The 17,492-nt window shown below is 43.5% G+C and overlaps 3 protein-coding genes across 3 annotated transcripts; 2 read left to right on the top strand and 1 right to left on the bottom strand.

Annotated features, from left to right (window-relative positions):
* The first annotated feature begins 1,354 nt into the window (after positions 1–1,354).
* Positions 1,355–9,216, top strand: LOC108040246 (T-box transcription factor TBX6). The gene is made up of 5 exons (XM_017117611.1): positions 1,355–1,806; positions 2,892–3,048; positions 6,538–6,805; positions 6,890–7,027; positions 8,155–9,216. Exons 1-5 carry the CDS (start codon positions 1,716–1,718, stop codon positions 8,905–8,907), a joined length of 1,407 nt encoding a protein of 468 aa, XP_016973100.1. The 5' UTR covers positions 1,355–1,715; the 3' UTR covers positions 8,908–9,216.
* A 3,343-nt stretch (positions 9,217–12,559) lies between these two features.
* On the top strand, positions 12,560–14,058 carry LOC108040249. Its single transcript, XM_017117614.1, has 3 exons — positions 12,560–12,807; positions 12,865–13,350; positions 13,673–14,058. The coding sequence occupies exons 1-3, from the start codon at positions 12,631–12,633 to the stop codon at positions 13,895–13,897; spliced, it is 888 nt and encodes a 295-aa protein (XP_016973103.1). The 5' UTR covers positions 12,560–12,630; the 3' UTR covers positions 13,898–14,058.
* A 1,284-nt stretch (positions 14,059–15,342) lies between these two features.
* LOC108040248 (T-box transcription factor TBX6) lies at positions 15,343–17,430 on the bottom strand. The gene is made up of 5 exons (XM_017117613.1): positions 17,235–17,430; positions 17,009–17,174; positions 16,606–16,873; positions 16,222–16,359; positions 15,343–16,153 (listed from the first exon to the last, which is right to left on the bottom strand). Exons 1-5 carry the CDS (start codon positions 17,323–17,325, stop codon positions 15,611–15,613), a joined length of 1,206 nt encoding a protein of 401 aa, XP_016973102.1. The 5' UTR covers positions 17,326–17,430; the 3' UTR covers positions 15,343–15,610.
* Between the last annotated feature and the right edge of the window lie 62 nt (positions 17,431–17,492).

Raw genomic sequence — 17,492 nt, 5'->3', positions numbered from 1 at the left:
GAGACCCGACATATCGCCAAAAACCGAGCACGTTTCGTTGTCGTTGGCCCACATGGCGTATGCTTAACTTCAGTCAAAGTTCATGCCACTTCATTGGGCTTTAATTAGTTTCGAATTTGTAAGCAAGCAGCTCCGACACGCGTTTCCGTCGTTTGAAACAAATGTTTTGCCAAGCTCTCTAAAAGGTCAGATCGACAAGCAAGCACCACCTGCATCGCCAGCAAAATCTGTAGATATTGGTATACCAGCAACTAACGACGCCATATCGGGCCTTCGGATGCCGCCATATCAATGCCTCAATGACGCAGCGTCAAATCCAAAATAATACACAATCACTCAGAGAAAAACAGATCATTTTCAAGGTTATTTTAATAAATCAAAATTGTAGATAAGATCTTTTCCAATAACGTACTTATGGTATGTTCTGACATACAAGTAATTTGTCTTTGTCTCGATGGTTACTAAATATTTATTAAACACTATTTTAATAGTTAATGATTAGGATGCATTTAGAATAAAAGGATTAATCAGCACTGTTATGTTCTTGTATTATAAGAAAACAATTAAGGGACTCCTTAATGATACGCAGAGTATTACATTATGTGATATTGCTAATCAAAAACTAAATATTTTGAATAAAATATACTGGAAGCAGTTTCAATGAAAATTTGTGTACATAAGCGTAGACAAGGTACATTAAAGTAAATGACGGCTCTTTTTACTGATATTAAGATCAATATGTTATGCCAAACACACTTAAAATCAATATTTTTCCAATAAAAAACCATCAAATTGCTGATCAAACAATATCAATAAATTCTTTCCACTGTAGAGACGGGTTAAATAAAATAAATGAGCAGCAAAACGACAAACACACACGGCTCGAGAGGCCAGACAAGAGGACCACCATGATGGCAGCGGCTACAAATGGGCAAAGCATAAATACACAAAAAGATGCCAAAAAGAAGAGACGGAGAAAAACAATTTCAATCATCATGATCATAATTAAAAGGCAGCACACACAGGGCGAACGGAACCCCGCAGCAACAGGTTGCTGCTGTGCTGTTGCCGTTGCTGTTGCTGCTGTTGCTGTTGCTCCGCTGACTGTGCAACTTCGCACTTCAGAATTAAACGCAATTAGAGCGGGCTGGCTGTACTGAGAGACAGAGATAGCCGGCGGTTCGTGGGCGGAGCCATGGCAGCTGGAAAATCGAGGGATTTTTCAAAATGGAGGTGCCAAACCAGAGCGGGACGGCTAGTTCCCGCTTGCAGAGCCAATGGATGGACCGCAGCAGGTAATCTCGATCAATGGCTCAAGACCAAACGAGTCAAGCTCGTTTCTTTCAGCTCGATCGAGAGATCGCTCCGCCAACGGAACTTGCTCAGTTGAAATGCGAACTTGGCGAGCTCAAGACACGACCGTCGGCTAAAGACATATGATATTGTTCAAAATAAATACCCAAATATGACAACGGCGTAATCAAATTAACACCCACGCACATGAGAGACTTTTGTGCTGTGATTTGCATAATTGACGCTAATCGGCGGTGTCTCGTGCTCGCCTTAATAGTAAACCCGGACTAAAAAAGCCACCGCCATATGGTTTGTCAACCGGTGACAGTGCTTTGTGTGTGGAACAATTGTGCAAGTGACAAAAGGCAAACAAAACTTTAGGGTATACAAGTAGGACTGTTTTTGGATCCACCACCATCATCATGATCACGATGAACGAGCTGGTGGATCTGCGCATGCAGCAGCATATAGCGCACGAGATCTATCGCCAGCAGATCATGCAGCGCATACCAGGTAAGCTTTTTTTCCCCCAAACTCAAATCACTCATCCGCCCCGTTCAGCGCGCGGCAAAGCTGTTAAGCATCATTAGCATTAATGGCCGTAACTTTTGGCAAGCTGTTTCTGTCCCTGCCCCAAAGTTAGCCAAGATCAGCGGGGTGTGTGCCAGTTCGAGTGTTTATGGCCAGGCGATCATAAAGCTGAGTAATGTGGGAAAGTGATCGTCGATCGGGAAACTTGATATCAAATGCATTTTGCATGTTACCGACGATCGTTAAACAGCGGGATCAGCGTACCCCTAAAACAATATCTTTGTATGTAATCACGTTTGCCAATGTATGGCAATGTATATATTGTTGTTCCCTAATGGGGAGCATTAAGTCCCATAATCAACAAAGAATCAATGTTCATTGTTTGCCGAAAGAGTACCCCCATAACAACCAAATTTGTCATTAGCATTGGATAAAGTCTTTGAAAGACCAGCTTAATTCAGTCCCACACTTAAAAACAGCGCTTTTTATTGTGTCACAAAATTAAGTTTTAACTTTTTCGTGTTTAAAAGCTATGTTTAAAAAATTAAAGTAGTTTTGTTTTTGATTGGTATCTGCTAGAATTTACCCCTTCAAAACTAAACTAAAGTTTTACATGAAAATAAAGAAAATGTATTCTAAAACCAAATAAAGTAGGAATTGTGAATAATGGGTCTTTTTGCAGAAAACATATTTACTATTTTAAAATAATTCTGATTTTAAAATACGTTTGACAACATTATGTAATTACATCCTTGCTACGTTTTCTAAAGCACTAACATTAATTAAATTCATAAATATTGATATTATTAAATTTTTTTAACATGCAGTTTTAATCAAAACATTTTATTTTATTAATTATTTTGAAATTTTAATAACTGAAATATTTTCATTATTTTTAAAAGGATCCATTTTATTTTTATTTTATAAATAATTTGATATTTTCCTCTCATAAGTACAAGATTTAGTTATTTGTTTTATTTCATTTTTCCTTTTCTTTAACACAAGATTACATAATTTGTTCGATTTCATAAGCTTTTATTAACCAATAATTTTGCTTTCAATTTTAGATCCCTTTCCGCCCATGCTGCCCATTCCGATGCCCCGGCACGTGATCATGCCACCCCGAGTCACTTTGCCCGGCGTGGAGATGACCCTTCAAAACGACGATCTGTGGAAGCAGTTCCATCAAATTGGCACGGAAATGATCATCACCAAGAGTGGCAGGTAGGTTTAGAGCACATCGGAGATCTTCGATGATGAAAATCGAAAATAAAGAGTGGGGGAATCTCAAAATACAGACTTCAGAGATCGGGAACAAACATAGATCGGGCGAATGCATTAGCAGGAACGTGAAAACTAATACCCCAGACGCAGGGCAAAGAAAAATAAACCATCGCGGGCACTTAAAGTACCCCTTACAGATCCCAATTTCGATCCCAACCGATCCAGTCCAGTCCAGTCCAGTCCAGCGAGGATCTGCTGCTGTTAAACGCTCATTAGACGCAGGCGCCTGCAAATTGTTTACAGCGGCGTCGCGACAACAATTTTCACAGGCAAACAAGGCGGAAGGATGCACGCACTTACACTGGCAGGATGTGAAAATGGGAAATGGAAAAGCGGCTAGGCTAGGCATGTACAGGTACAGGTAAAGCCAAAATGCAGATGCATAATGGACTATCGCGCGAGGCGTAAAGCGGACAAGTTCGCCGGCGCTTTGCGTGCCCAGATTGGAGATAGGCCTACGAGTCCAAATCAAAGGAATAGCGCGATCGCCCGGGGCTAGTTTATCGTGTATCTATCAGATGCACGACTCGAGCCTCGACTACCTAAAAGTGTCCGGCACTTGTTCGAATGTGCGTAAAGTGGCGTCATCGTAATTTATTGTAGGCCGGCCGAACGCCGAGCTCAGTGGGACGTCCTGTCGGTTCGTCGGCGCTCCTTTATACCTCGCCTGGCATAAATCTTCGCGTCAAGGATACTTTGTCGTCATCTTTGTAGCTCTTAGCGTTTTTATTGTGGCGCCTGTCTGCAGACGAACACAACCTCAGAGACCCCGAAATATCTCAGAGTTCTGCATTCCCTTCAAAACTACATATCTGTATCTTTGGCAGTGACAGTGACAGTGACCACAGCTTGTCGACAGATACGAGCAATTTCACACTTGTCCTCAGTTCGATCCGATCGAAAGGGTTCCCAGCGCATTAACATAAACTTTTGGTCTCAAAATGCAGCCAAAAACTCTCTTCGGACAGCGAACAACCCTTTTGTTTTATATATGCCATGAATTATTCATAAAGTCTGCGTATTAAATACTTTTTATGCTCATCAAAAATGTTTTATGGGCCTCAGTGGAGAGCTCGCGATGCAATCGATTTGAATTTTTAATGATTAGGCGCCAGAGTGCCACCGTCTGCCCAATCGCATCCCGGTACCCGTTTCATTTCCCATTTGGATCCCGATCCCAAGCCCAAACCTATGCATATGCCTATAAAAACTAATTAGTTGCTTGTCTGGGCTCCGCTTGCCACTTGAACCGTTCCATCTTTTTGGGTGGTAAAAGCGCAGACGTCCATTAAAGTTAGATAGAACAAAGCGTATCGGTTAATGCCTGACGGCGGCAAATGAAATGACTTTGTCACGAAGCTTTTAGAGTGTGTGGGCTCGGCTCACCAACTGGGCTAAATGAGAAGCGCCAAGAGAGGCGATAAACAGAAGCGACACGGTAACCTCGATGGGAAGCGCAAAGATAGACAGAAATTTTCAGCGGCCTCTTCGGAAGCCATCGAAAATTGAAACACTTTAAGAATAAGACTTAAAGCTATTAATTCTGTTTTAGTAAATTAAAACCATATGTCATAAAGAGAATAAAATCTGTAGGATGATAACTAAAATGTAAACAAAATGTAATTCATAAATTAATATTTAAATCAAAAGTAATTTTGTAAAAAGGAAAGGCTTGAAGTACTGTCATTTTCTTAAAATAGTTTCCAGATTTAAATCTACTTCCTGATTTTATAAAAATAACAAACTAGTTTCAAAAGACCAGAGAAAATTGAATTGAAATGGCTTATAATGTTTTCAAATCTGCTAACCAACATGGAATAACATTTAAAGAGTTATTATATCCTCAACAGCTTCTTTAAAATAGAAATGAGAACTATTAGTTTCTCACTTTTCAACCCCTTTAAACATAAAACGACTTAAGAGTTGGAAATTTATATTGTTGTTCCTAGTTTTATAGCTGTCAATTAATAAATTGCCTCACTTTTAATTTCCTAAATATGCTAATTTCCCGAATATCAAGCAGCCACTCATGCGGAATTGTAGGGTAAACATTGGGGCACCGGGGGTGATAAGTGAGTGGATATTTCCACAGTACCCTGCTCCGAGAGGATGAGATCCCCGGACACATTCCTCGACTGTGTCCCTGCACCTGCCAAGCGTCAAGCGCCAAGGCGAATGCCGTCAAATGGTCAGCATGCTCCTTACTCGCAGCCAAGATTCCTCTGGTAATTATGCGCAGACGCGCTAAAGATATCGATCTTAACAAATCGTTTGTCCAAAACCAGACAGCGGACTCTTGCCAAAAAAAGGAAAACAATAAACAGAACCCAAGAAGAGCCAAATTGAAAACGAAATTCTAAACCGCACAAATGTCGAAATATTTCGGTGCTGTGGTCTAATGGAATTCAACAGAGCTGAAAGGCAGTCCGAGAAGCCAGAATCAAATTAAACGTTAGCAAACCAAAGCGCAGTGGAGTTCAATTAATTAATCATTGGCCCGGAGAAACACGAAATCATTGCCAAAAACAACAAGCCACTCGAGGATGAGAGGATCAGAGGATGAATATGAGGACGAGGTCGAGGACGAGAACTCCGGAGTCGGAGGCGAAGGGCAAACATATTTCGGGCTGGCGCCAAGAACCGTGGCCACCTGCTGTTTTCTGCGGCAGCGACTTGGAGTTGGAGGCGAGGGTCAGGGCCTCGCATCCTTGTTAGCACAGGCCCAGTCGGTCCCCTCCTCCGCCGGGCAATCTCTATTTGGCCTGGGCTAATTACATGGCGCATGGAAGGGAAATCTCACAATTAAATATTTGTAACGCCCACGCAGGCTCGGCCCTGGGCTCCTTTTGTCGATCTAGCATGACTATATTTGAGTTTGCTCGGTAAACAAAGGCTCTAAAATATTCCAGGGATTTTCCTGGACTTCCCCTTCTCATCTGGCACACTCAAAAAACCAATATCACGGCGATTTGGTGTTTGCTTATGGCAAAGTATGTTTTTTCTTATGTTTGTGAATGGGGCTCTTCATAGCATAAATTAATAATAATATTATAAATCCAAGAGTATTTAAAATATTGTTTTGTTTTGTCAATTGTACTGATTTTGCGGTATTTTAAAAATTTTATATCCGCAACTATCGTTCCACCTTTTATCAAAATAGATAAGAAAACGGACTTAATTAAGATATTGCATTCATTTCTATATGTATTAAAATATATGACCGTATTGATATTCATAAGTTGATCATAATATGATCACACATGATAATTTTAGGGCTGTATTTCAATATTTGTTTTTTCTATTGATTTGTAAGACTGAAAATTATTCATTTGTTCGGAAGCGTTTATATTGATATCTGATATGAATAAATACATGTGTAAGATTTTGGCCATGATTAATTTTATTTTTCCGCTCTTTTTTCCCAAACAGACGCATGTTTCCCTCGATGCGACTGAGTGTGTCCGGTTTGGAGGACGAAAGCAACTACTGCGTCCTGCTGGAGATGGTGCCCATTGGCGACTGCCGCTACAAGTTCTCCGGCTCCCAGTGGGTTCCAGCCGGAGGAGCTGAGCCCCAGAGTCCGCAGCGGATGTACCTGCATCCTGACAGCCCGGCCACAGGTGCCCACTGGCAGGCGCAGCCCATACTCTTCAACAAGGTCAAGCTGACCAATAATACGCTGGACAACAGCGGCCATGTAAGTGCGGGCAATCCCTTGAAGTCGTCTCCGGTTACTGATCCAAGCCCCACTCCCTTTCGCCATCCCCATCCCAATCCGCAGATCGTCCTGGCCAGCATGCACAAGTATCAGCCGCGTCTGCACGTCATACGCACCGCTGATCTGGCGCAGATTCCCTGGGCCCCCCAACAGGCCTTTGTGTTCGCCGAGACCGAGTTCGTGGCCGTGACAGCCTACCAGGTAAGTGGTGCCATCTCGATCTCCATCTCCATTCCTACTCCCTATACCCTTGTCTTGGGCATAATACTTTGAGCCAGGTGTTTGCGAAGTTTTAGGGAATACATTCCATTCAAAGGCCACAATTTTTGAACAAGTTATGTTAGAAATTAGATTAATACGCAAAAGAAAATTCACTTTATTCTTATTTATAAAAAATAACACAAAAATATTAGACACTGTGAAATAAACTTGATTTTATGAACCAAAAATCTAAGACACGAAAATATCTAAACTTACTAGTTGAGATTCCATAGCAGCTATAAATTGTCATCAATCTTGGTTTAATAAATATAACATCTAATAGGATTGGTTCATAAATGAGTGTTAAATAATCATAAAAACTTTTAAACAAAATTAATGACATTTTATTGCTGCTTTGGAACACCTATTTAGGTAACGATTCCAAGTTCAAAATCAATACATGATATATCCTATAATGGTTTAATTAATATGCTTTTAGCACACACTTTCAAGGCTGTTCGCAGTCTTTAGGGAAAATGTGTTGCCAAGAGTATTCGAAGCATGTGTCCTCGAAGCTAGTCTTCCTTTCTGAGCGTACTTTTTGCCAATTCATTGAGCACACTAACCAGAGACTGGGAACGATCACACTAATTGGTTAATTTTGGGCAAACGAGCGGCGATCGCTCACGCCGTGGGTAGCTTGGTCAACGTCTCGAATTAGCATGGAACGCCTCCGAGATCCGAGATCCGAGATGGTGGGCAGGGCAGGCAGAAAGTCAGCGGGTCGGATTGTTGTTTTAGGAAGTTGGATAGCCACATCCTTGTAAATTTGAGCGCCTCGCTGTGTTTTTGTCTAGGTCTGGACCCATTGACAGCCGACGCCAGTCTGCCTCTAATTAGCAAGATCGCCGAGAGATCGGAGATTCGAGTTGAGAAATCCGAAAGATCACAAAGTTGTCAAGTCATCTGGAGTGGAACCGAAGAACCCGGGCTCCGGTGTCAAGTGGCCCTGTTACTTAACGCCAGCTACTGGACGCCAGTGACTTATGTGATGTGTCTTCTCCCCGTTGCCCAAGATTATGCCGGCAATCGTCATATTTCACGCTCGTCTGTCTTCTCTTCCGCAGAACGATCGCATCACCAAGCTGAAGATCGACAACAATCCGTTTGCCAAGGGCTTCCGCGAAACGGGACAATCGCGCTGCAAGCGCAAGATGTCTTCATCGCCGACTGGCGAGGATCAAGATCAATCGCAGTCACTGTCCCATTCGCAATCCCAATCCGAGTCTGACATGTCGCCGGCGAAGGGCAGTGAAACGGCTGGAGGAGTAGGAGGAGGAACACCGGCAATCGGCGATTCGGATGGTCCGCAAATTAAGCGCCTGAGATCAAATGGCTCCGCCTGCTCCTTATCGTCATCGCTGGACGATCAGTCGGCGCCTGGCGCCAGTTCCCTGGCTCTCGGTTCACCACCGCCCCATCCGCATGCCCATCCCCTCCAGACGAGGAGTGCCTCCAGCGTCTTCATGCAGCACTTCCAGCAGAATATGCAGAGCCTGTTGCGACCCTCACTCGTGGACCTGGCCTGCACCTATTTCGGGAGACCCCATGAGTATGGAGGAGCGGTCCAGACCTCCCCTCTCTATCCTCCGGCAGCCATTTTGCAGGCTGGCTTCGGTCCACATCCTGGCCTGCACCTGCCCCCCGGCATTTCCGGTGGGGATCTCATATCCGATGAGTCGGGAGCCGAAGAACTCGAACTGGACGTGGGCAGTGAAACAACCACTGTGGAGCAGTCCTCACAGGAACAGCCACCGGAACAACCCTCTACAAGGAGCAAGGGCTTCAGCATATCGGCCATCTTGGGAGGAGGAAGTTAGACAGATTTTAATGAGAGATTAAAGGGGGAATAAACTTAAATCAATAATACTTATTTTTTATTACGACATTTTTATAGTATCAAAATCTTATCTACCTAATTATTCTTTTGGAAACGAAGAATAAAGATAAACTGTTTTGAATCTCTTTAAATATTAAACAATCTTGTTGCTACTGTCTTATTCTTGATTTAATAAGCCAGTTAGCCTTACTCATTGTACTCATTTTGATATTATACAGATCATAGCCTGATTAGTTACTAAGTTAAGCTAAACGTTAAGCAATTAAAGTTACACTAAAGAACAAGAGAATCAATTGGTTTTATTTCACTTAGGATTATAATATATGCTCCTGCTGCGCTGAGCCTTCAAAGCCAGAACGCCTACTCATCGATGTAGGTAAATGAACACATCGGATCGGAAAATACTACCGGCAGTTGGCCCTCTATCATTGGCCGATCTTGGGCTGGAAATCACAACTTCCGCCAGACATTAATCCCAACCAATTTACAAGATAAACGTTCGGGTTTCGACAACATCATCAGGGCATCCTCCGCCGCAGCATCCATTAGCCACACAGAGATGCGACAGGCTAGAACATAATTTGTTTGCAATTAAATAGCTCGACAAGGCATGAAATTCGGTTGCAGCCCTCAGATGCTACCCCAGAGACCCGAGTCCATAGCCATGCTATTTATGAAATGGGCAGAGACTGAGACGAAGCCAAAGAAAATAGACAATTCGTTATGTAAGTTGCCGAGGAGATGAAGGGCTGCGGAGCCGGAGGATCTTGGCCAGGGGCTGAACGGAGCCAATGATGAAGTTTACGATGACATGCGTCACCACCCACGTCTCGTCTGCATTCGAGGGACAGAGGGGCGGTGCAGACACCGCTGCCCGCCCAGCCATCGGAAAAACAAACACGGTCGAATCAATTTACCACACCGAACAAAAAATAATCAATTTGAGGATAGCAAGAAGCCAATCTAAGAATATTTAAAATTTTAACTACAAAAATTGAAATGGGGAAAAAAAAAATTGTTTTAAACATGTATGTCTACAGAGTATTTTAATTTTTTATTAAAATAAACAGAGGTTTGTGTTACAATTCGCATTCTTAGAGACAATATGTAGTATTCTTCAAGACACTTTAAATAAATATAAATATCTAAATACAAATAAGATTTTTCAGGCGTATTTTAAATTGTATTTTTAATGATCTTTTGGGACTTCATCCCCTGATTAAATTATTTTAATTACAAATCTTTTAAAAAACAAGCGTGTTGTAGTACCCTATTTAAAAATGTTTTGTCTAGATATTATTAATCTTTTAATATCTGTGATAATGAAACTATTTGTGTATTGAACCTTTAGGTATTTCTCAATGAATTAAAAGAGCAATCATTTTCTTACAGTGTACCAAATCGATTTGAAATTGTTGCCGTTTGTATTGCTGTCTTTACATGCCTCTGGGGATCGGTTCGGATCTATAGGCCTGCGGTTTTATTAGAGATCCCAGTCCAGAACGGGTGACAGATGTCGGCCGTGTGTGCGAGTGCGACTGCGTGTGTTGACAGGCGCAAGGTTGTGAGTGCAATGAATGCCTCATTAAATGGCTGTACTTCCCTCAACCGCACCCCAAAACCCCATCCATCGATGGCAGATGTCGCAGGTCCCCGGATAATTAATGCACTATGGCTGTTGCTTTTTACGCTGCCACATTTGTTGCCTAGCCGCTGCAAGTTGCCTCTTTCTGTTATGTTATGAAATTAGATACACTTTGTCGAGCAGCATTTTTGTTGTGTAAACACGAATTTGGGGAACTCGAAAAAAGGGGGAATTGTTTCCTAAACGAAAGTTAATTAGTTATTAGGGGGAACTAGCACTGGCGGTGCTAATGACTTGGAAAAGCATTTTACACAGCGCACGCGTGGCCGCCACTTCAAATTGAGACTTGATTCGATAAGGGATTAGGACTCCAACGTTTCGCCATCATATTTCATATTTGCATAGCAATATTACTGTTCAAGCATAGTCTTTAATATTTCTGTTTTTTACTCTATAGATTTTAGACTTTGGACAAGTATTTTATCAACTCAAATACGCATTCGAGAAACATTAACAAAATTGCTATCATAATACCATAACTAAATAATATATTTTTCCATATTCATAAAAAGTAAATAAATGCTTTATGGATATATATTAAATGTATTAATATTAAACCATTTTGTTTTTTTTAGTGGAAAGTCTTTTGGTAATTGACCGACCTAATCAATACAATCAATAATTTTTCCTAGTAGATTAGTTTAAGAGGCATAGAACACCAAAAAACATTTAAAATCCCGGAAAGCCTCTGTCTGAGCCCACATCTAGACTTTAGTTGAGCCTGCGCCCGGCGTTAGGCAAACAAGATGGCAACAATGCGGTGGTACTTGAGTCTTTATTGTTGGCCAATGCAAATATATTGGTCGCGAGGAGAATGCAACAAAGCGTGGCAAAGAAAGGTTTCCGTGTCGCCGGGGCCAAGCCATAAAACGGATGCACATGCACCGACCCAGACCGTCTGGGTTCGGGTTCCCAAATCGACCTGTACCGGCGATCCCTACTAAGCTGGGGTTTTAAACTAGAGCAGAACAAACCCACCACCAAGATGAGGCTCAACAGCAGTAAGATCGGCCATCGGCAATCGGCCAACAAAGGCCGTAAAAGCAGTTTATGCAAATGGGCTCACATGTGGGCTGGAACTAGCATATACATATGAGGAGCTGCGACCCTTTTGGGCTGGCACAATTAACAAAGCGTGTAATTTCTCAAACCTATCGTGTGAACAATGGCACAAACAATTAGAGGATAATGAAAATCACCCACATAAGCAGGTCCACTACAGTGCTCACTCGATGGGAGGGTGCATATATGATCATATAGGCAAATCTCGGGATCAGTTGGAAAATACTCGCAGTGGAACAATCAAAACCGGAGCACAATGGTCGTCGTCAAGTACGCATATCCTTTGCAGTGGTCCCCTTTACATTGTCCTCGCTTTGTTTACAACTCTATTGAGTGCAAAATACAGCAGCATTGTCGTTGGCTATATATTTGCATACTCTTGTTGTCTTTGAAGACAAACCACAAAATCAAATTCAAATTACTACGCGCCATTTAATGAGAAGCTCGGATAGAGTTGCCAAGTTTCACGAGTAGGCATTAAATTGGCGTTTCCACCAGAGGAAACTCGCATCTCTTTGGCAAACACATGTTTTGCATAAAATTGCTCGATAAAGAAATGAAACAAATTATATATTCTAATAATATTTTATTAACAAACGTCAACGAACGAACTTTTTAAGTAGAGAGTGGATTTCTTAAGTAGGTACAAAAATTTGATGTTAATGTTTAATACAAAAACATCAATAGTCATCACATTTATAATGAAAATCCAAGCAAGAAATGAGTCGCCATTCATTTTTATTTTCAATTTTTTTTCAAAATAGGGCTTAATTTTTGATATTGATTGTTCTAGTAATATAACAATTATTTAATTTGTTATGCCCTACCCAGTACAAGTGGAAGCTGCCCTAGAAACGCAACTTAAAAAAGTGACAAGTGTGTTTAGCCCTGGGAACCCTAACAGCAATGACAGCCCTGGCACTTGTCATTTTGACTATTGCGCCATTCCGAACAAATAAATTGTACTCTTCGAAACTACGAGAAAATTCAAACGAAATGAGCTTACTTGGTAATGATAGTGACTCGGACAACGACTCCTTTCACTCCTTCAACCAGAGCGAGACGTTCCTCGACAACCTAAGCCTCTCGCTCTCGCTGAGCGATTGCGACAGCGCCGCGGACCTTGAATCCGGATCCGAGCATGAGACTTCCGTGGAGAATGTGGGGAGCACGGCAAGTGTCATTGGTTTACTATAGTCTTCACATAGTCCTAAGATAATACCTCCACAGGTCGAGGACCCCGATCAGCTGGCCCAGGCCGTCTCCCTGAAGCCAAAGTTGACCAATTCGGAGATCCATTCGAGTGACTCCTCCGCCTGTGATGGCGTATCGACCGGCAAGGCCTCCGAGGTGGTAGGGCGCTTCAAGACTCCCAAAAAGTTCACCATCTCGCCGATTAGTCAGCAGAAGCAGGATCCCGTGCTCTGTTGCCCCAGGGAGGTGCCGCAACTGGCCTCAAATCAGATGCCCAGCAAGGACCTCTTCAACCTGGATCAACCGGTCCTGAAGGAGCACCTGACCATCAATCGCCACACTGCGGCTATGCAGAAGTATGCCTTCACCAAGATTTGGGTCGGGTCACAGCAGGGTCCTGACCAGCTCAAGTTTTCCCGCTTGCGGAAGTTTTCTGTGGCCCTGGAGGCCTATTTCGACAAGGATTCTTCTAAACATATGGATGATAGTAACTTGAAGTCTGAGCAGAAGGAGCCAGAAAAGGTAGGTTTAATTGTTATACAAATATATCGGCTTTCTATCTCATAAATGAGTTTACAATTACGACTTTTTTTAAAGAGGCCCTTTTATTAAAAAAATATTTAAAAATATATTTTATCACTCTTTAAAAAAGACAAATAGTACCGTATCTTAATTTATAGAAATACTCTTTAATATTATGTATACAAGTAGTATCTTTTACAAATGAACACTAAATGTTTAGTTATCTAGTTTAACCCTTAATAATACCATTTAAATAGAAATCTCTTTTTTTTAACAAACCCCAATCTAATTCTAATCTGAATGTTTATCATTTATGTTTCAGACCACTGAGGCTTCTCTGAAAGATAACAACTCTGTGAAGGAGTATGTGTCTCCCTTCCCGAATAAGCCAGTGCAACCAGCTCCGAAGGTATCGCCCCTCTTGAAGGGCGTTAAAGGGCCGACTATAGTGCCAGCTGGTTTTGATTTGAGCCAATTGGTGGAGTTTAAGAATCCCAATCACTGGCATCGCCGTCCCCATATGTGCACTGGCGATAGCATCTACTAGACGTTGCTTAACTAGTTTTATATCAGTATATTGCCAACAACTCAACTGTTATTGCATTATCATAACCATCACCACCGCTGGACGATTTGGGATTTATTCTTTTAGCTGTTGTTATTCTTCAATAAAGGATTGGAAACTACCAAAGCAATTGGAGCGCCGAACTTATGCGTCTGTCAAACTCCAGCAAAGACATAATATCGCCAGCGTTGAATGGGAACGTCGTCGCCGGCTCCAAATGATTTCATTGTGCTGCCGATAAAATTGTCGCCAGCGAAAAATGTTGCCCGTGACTTTGATTTCGGCCGCCGCAACATTAATTTCCAACGAAATTACACATGCCCGTGGAGGGGATGGCTTATCTGGGCTGGCAGATCGCCGAGTGAGCTCGGGTCGGAGCTCATTTGCCGCTGACATGCGAACGTTTGCTTTGCTCCGGCCCCAAACATGGACTCTCTCCTGGCCTAGCGGATGCCCCCAAATGAGAATTCAATAAATTTCAGGTAAAGGTAAAGCCAACAGCAGCAGCAGCGGCAACAACACAATGGACCGAACGTTGTCGTTAGTCTTTTGGCGACGTTTAACATGAATATGCAGTGTGGCTAATGTGGAGCCCATAAACACTTCCAGCGGCAACATGAATGGGCCGAAAAACAGGTTGCAGCTACGTGTGTGGGTATCGGTGGGATATTGGGGTCCTGGCTCTTAACAATTGTTTCTTAACGCGAACTGAAGCGAATGCCACCGTCGAAGATTGCCTGTTTAGCCAATCATCTAGCCGGCTCTCTTTGGGGGCAACACTTGCGACTGGTGGACTCGACTTTCAAAGGAGCCGCCTCGTTTCCGCTCGATAGCATGGAGATGTGTGATGGGACACCCGGACAATTGCATGTAAATGGCCACAGTTTCGCTAACAACTACAATGTGAAAACATCAATTACACGGGACTGGGGATTGGGGGGATTGAGCAGTGGAGTCGGACTGCTCGCCAGGATTGCCGGCGATCGTGGCGCTCAATCAGCGCATTTAACTTGGCGCCGGCGCCAGCGTTTAAGATGCGGCTCGCTCTGATCTGCTGATAAGCCCATGTCCATGTTGTTGCTGCTTATGTTGCGGGTTGCCGGTGGGTTATTCTGCTCTTAGAAGGCAGGTTGGATGAGAAGGAGGTGGGGGAGGTGGAGAGCGCTGTGGCCCGAAGGAACAGGTTTTTATGCCTTGCATGCGGGAGATATGAAACCGAAACCCAAACCAAAACCGAATTATGTATTCGCCGACGACAGGCAAATGGAAGCATGCAACACAAATTGCTGGAACAGGATTCGAAGCGCAGTCATGGGAAGTTATTGGGGAATTTATTCAGATCTCCGGCTTGCAAGCTCTTCGCATCTGTCTCTTCTAATTGCTCCACATTCCCGGCATTGTTTCCCCCCAGAAATATCTCCATCGAGTTCATTGGGTATACGTTCATACACATATTTTATTTATCCGCATTAAAATGCCAAAGACAATAAATCCATTACGAAATCATGTGAACAATTAAAATTGCATAATAAATACGATAAATACTGATGGCAAATACCTGGAAATCCTAATTAACTGCAAAATATCACAATTCAGCTTAGACACTACGCAGACGATGGCAACTAAACGCTAATTAAATGTACAAGGCACCGATTTCAATCCAAATGGGAGCACATGCACCCGACTGGACGCTGTTTAAATGGACGTGCTGGTTCCTAATATGTCCGAGATGCTGAAGCTGCTGCGTTTCGGCTTGGGCATTGGATCGCTGAGAGCGGGAGCAGGAGAAGCGGCAGCAGGTGGTGCGGTTCCGACCACATCCACAAAGGTGTCGGCATCTGCCTCTCGATCGGGAGCAGACTCGCCGCTGGACGAGGAGGAGACGGAGGAGGCCGGCGATGGCGGGGTGTAGGCCCAACTTGGATAACCTGCGATGTGCCTGGCATACTCGATGGCCGGCGGCGGTGGCGCTGGCACATAGAAATTGGCCTCCAAGGTATCCAGCAGGTAGTGACGCTGCATTGAAACGTTCGGATGGTTCTGATGATGCTGAGGAATTTCCTCCACCAGTCGCAACCGCTTGGCTAACGGCGATGGCATCGAGTCCACCTGGGTAACCTCTGGCTGAGACGGCGGTGGCGAGTCATTGATTTTTCTTTTGCACCTCGACTGACCCGACTCACGGAATCCCTTGGCGAAGGGATTGTTGTCGATCTTCAGCTTGGTTATGCGGTCATTCTGCAGAGCAAATATGAGCGTTAGTTACTAGACATCTCGTATTTAAACTGAGATATAGCAGTACACACCTGATAAGCCGTAACGGCTATAAACTCGGTCTCCGGAAACACAAAGGCCTGTTGGGGGGCCCATGGAATCTGGCCGAGATCAGAGGTGCGTATGACATGCAGACGCGGCTGATATTTGTGCATGCTGGCTAGGACGATCTGAAAAAGGAGGAAGAAATTGGATGTTGAAATAAGTTATACTTTAAAATCTGGTTCTACGAAAAGCTCAATTTATCAAATTATCAATATTATCATTTAAGAGAAAAATATTTATTTCTTGAATATATTTAGGACAGTGAAAGACAGTTGCTAGTATATTTAACGATAAGATAGGTACATATGATGTACACAGTTTACCGAGTTTAAAAGAAAATTTTAAAAGTATTTAAGAGCGTTACAACTTACATGTCCATTATTATCCAGGGTGTTGTTTGTAAGCTTCACCTTGCTGAAAAGCAGGGCCTGGGACTGCCAATGCTTTCCCGTAGCCGGACTCTCCGGATGCAGATACATTCGCTGCGGACTCTGGGGCTCAGCTCCTCCAGCTGGAACCCACTGGGATCCAGAGAACTTGTAGCGGCAGTCGCCAATGGGCACCATCTCCAGAAGGACGCAGTAGCTGGCCTCCTCCTCTAACCCACTCAGAGAAACCCGCATCGAGGGAAACATGCGCCTGAAAGGGACGGAGACAATAGTGGATGGATGTTAGTGACACGTCTTCATAAGACAGAGTGTATTCGGAAGGCTTATCAGCGGGAGATAAGCTGATGGGGGCGAGCAAATAGCCAAATAAACAATTGGTACCAACCTGCCGCACTTGGTGATGATCATCTCGGTGCCGATGCTGTGGAACTGCTGCCATAGTTCATTGTTCTCCAGTTTGGCCTCCACATCGCCGGGTAATGTGGGTTGCGGTGGTGGCGGCGGGGGCACAAAGTGTCCGGCAAAGTTGGGGAGCAAGCCGCACAGGGGATCTGTGGAAGATTTCATCGGTAAGCCGTCGGCAAATCGCAGATGGGGAGTGCTCCACTTACCGGGTAATCGTTGCATAATCTGCTGGCGGTATATTTCCTGGGCGATCTGCTGCTGCAGGCGCAGATCGGCGATGTTGGGCAAGGTCAACATTGTGAGTTCTTGGTAATGATATGTAATCTTCTTTTTTGCGGGTGGTATTGGTCCGTAGGAATGTCGATCGAGTAGCGATGACTGGAACACGAACTGATCGCTTTGCTGTCCAGATTGAGACTGTCTCTCGGGGTCTCAGAGCGGGCACTACTTCGATTCTACCAGAA

Source organism: Drosophila rhopaloa, unplaced genomic scaffold (assembly GCF_018152115.1).
Source record: "Drosophila rhopaloa isolate 14029-0021.01 unplaced genomic scaffold, ASM1815211v1 contig_163, whole genome shotgun sequence".
In the NCBI taxonomy this organism is placed as follows: Eukaryota; Metazoa; Arthropoda; class Insecta; order Diptera; family Drosophilidae; genus Drosophila; species Drosophila rhopaloa.
This window is presented reverse-complemented; position numbering and strand designations above follow the sequence as displayed.

Bases quoted from the DNA above. Each gene is read 5' to 3' on its own strand.
- LOC108040246 (XM_017117611.1), top strand. From the start codon at position 1,716: ATGATCACGATGAACGAGCTGGTGGATCTGCGCATGCAGCAGCATATA. The intron at 3,049-6,537 runs GTAGGTTTAGAG...TTTCCCAAACAG, and splicing joins ATCATCACCAAGAGTGGCAG to ACGCATGTTTCCCTCGATGC. The intron at 6,806-6,889 runs GTAAGTGCGGGC...CCCAATCCGCAG, and splicing joins CGCTGGACAACAGCGGCCAT to ATCGTCCTGGCCAGCATGCA.
- LOC108040249 (XM_017117614.1), top strand. From the start codon at position 12,631: ATGAGCTTACTTGGTAATGATAGTGACTCGGACAACGACTCCTTTCAC. The intron at 12,808-12,864 runs GCAAGTGTCATT...ATACCTCCACAG, and splicing joins TGGAGAATGTGGGGAGCACG to GTCGAGGACCCCGATCAGCT. The intron at 13,351-13,672 runs GTAGGTTTAATT...TTTATGTTTCAG, and splicing joins AGCAGAAGGAGCCAGAAAAG to ACCACTGAGGCTTCTCTGAA.
- LOC108040248 (XM_017117613.1), bottom strand. From the start codon at position 17,325: ATGTTGACCTTGCCCAACATCGCCGATCTGCGCCTGCAGCAGCAGATC. The intron at 17,175-17,234 runs GTAAGTGGAGCA...AATCTTCCACAG, and splicing joins GATTATGCAACGATTACCCG to ATCCCCTGTGCGGCTTGCTC. The intron at 16,154-16,221 runs GTGTGTACTGCT...TTTGCTCTGCAG, and splicing joins TAGCCGTTACGGCTTATCAG to AATGACCGCATAACCAAGCT.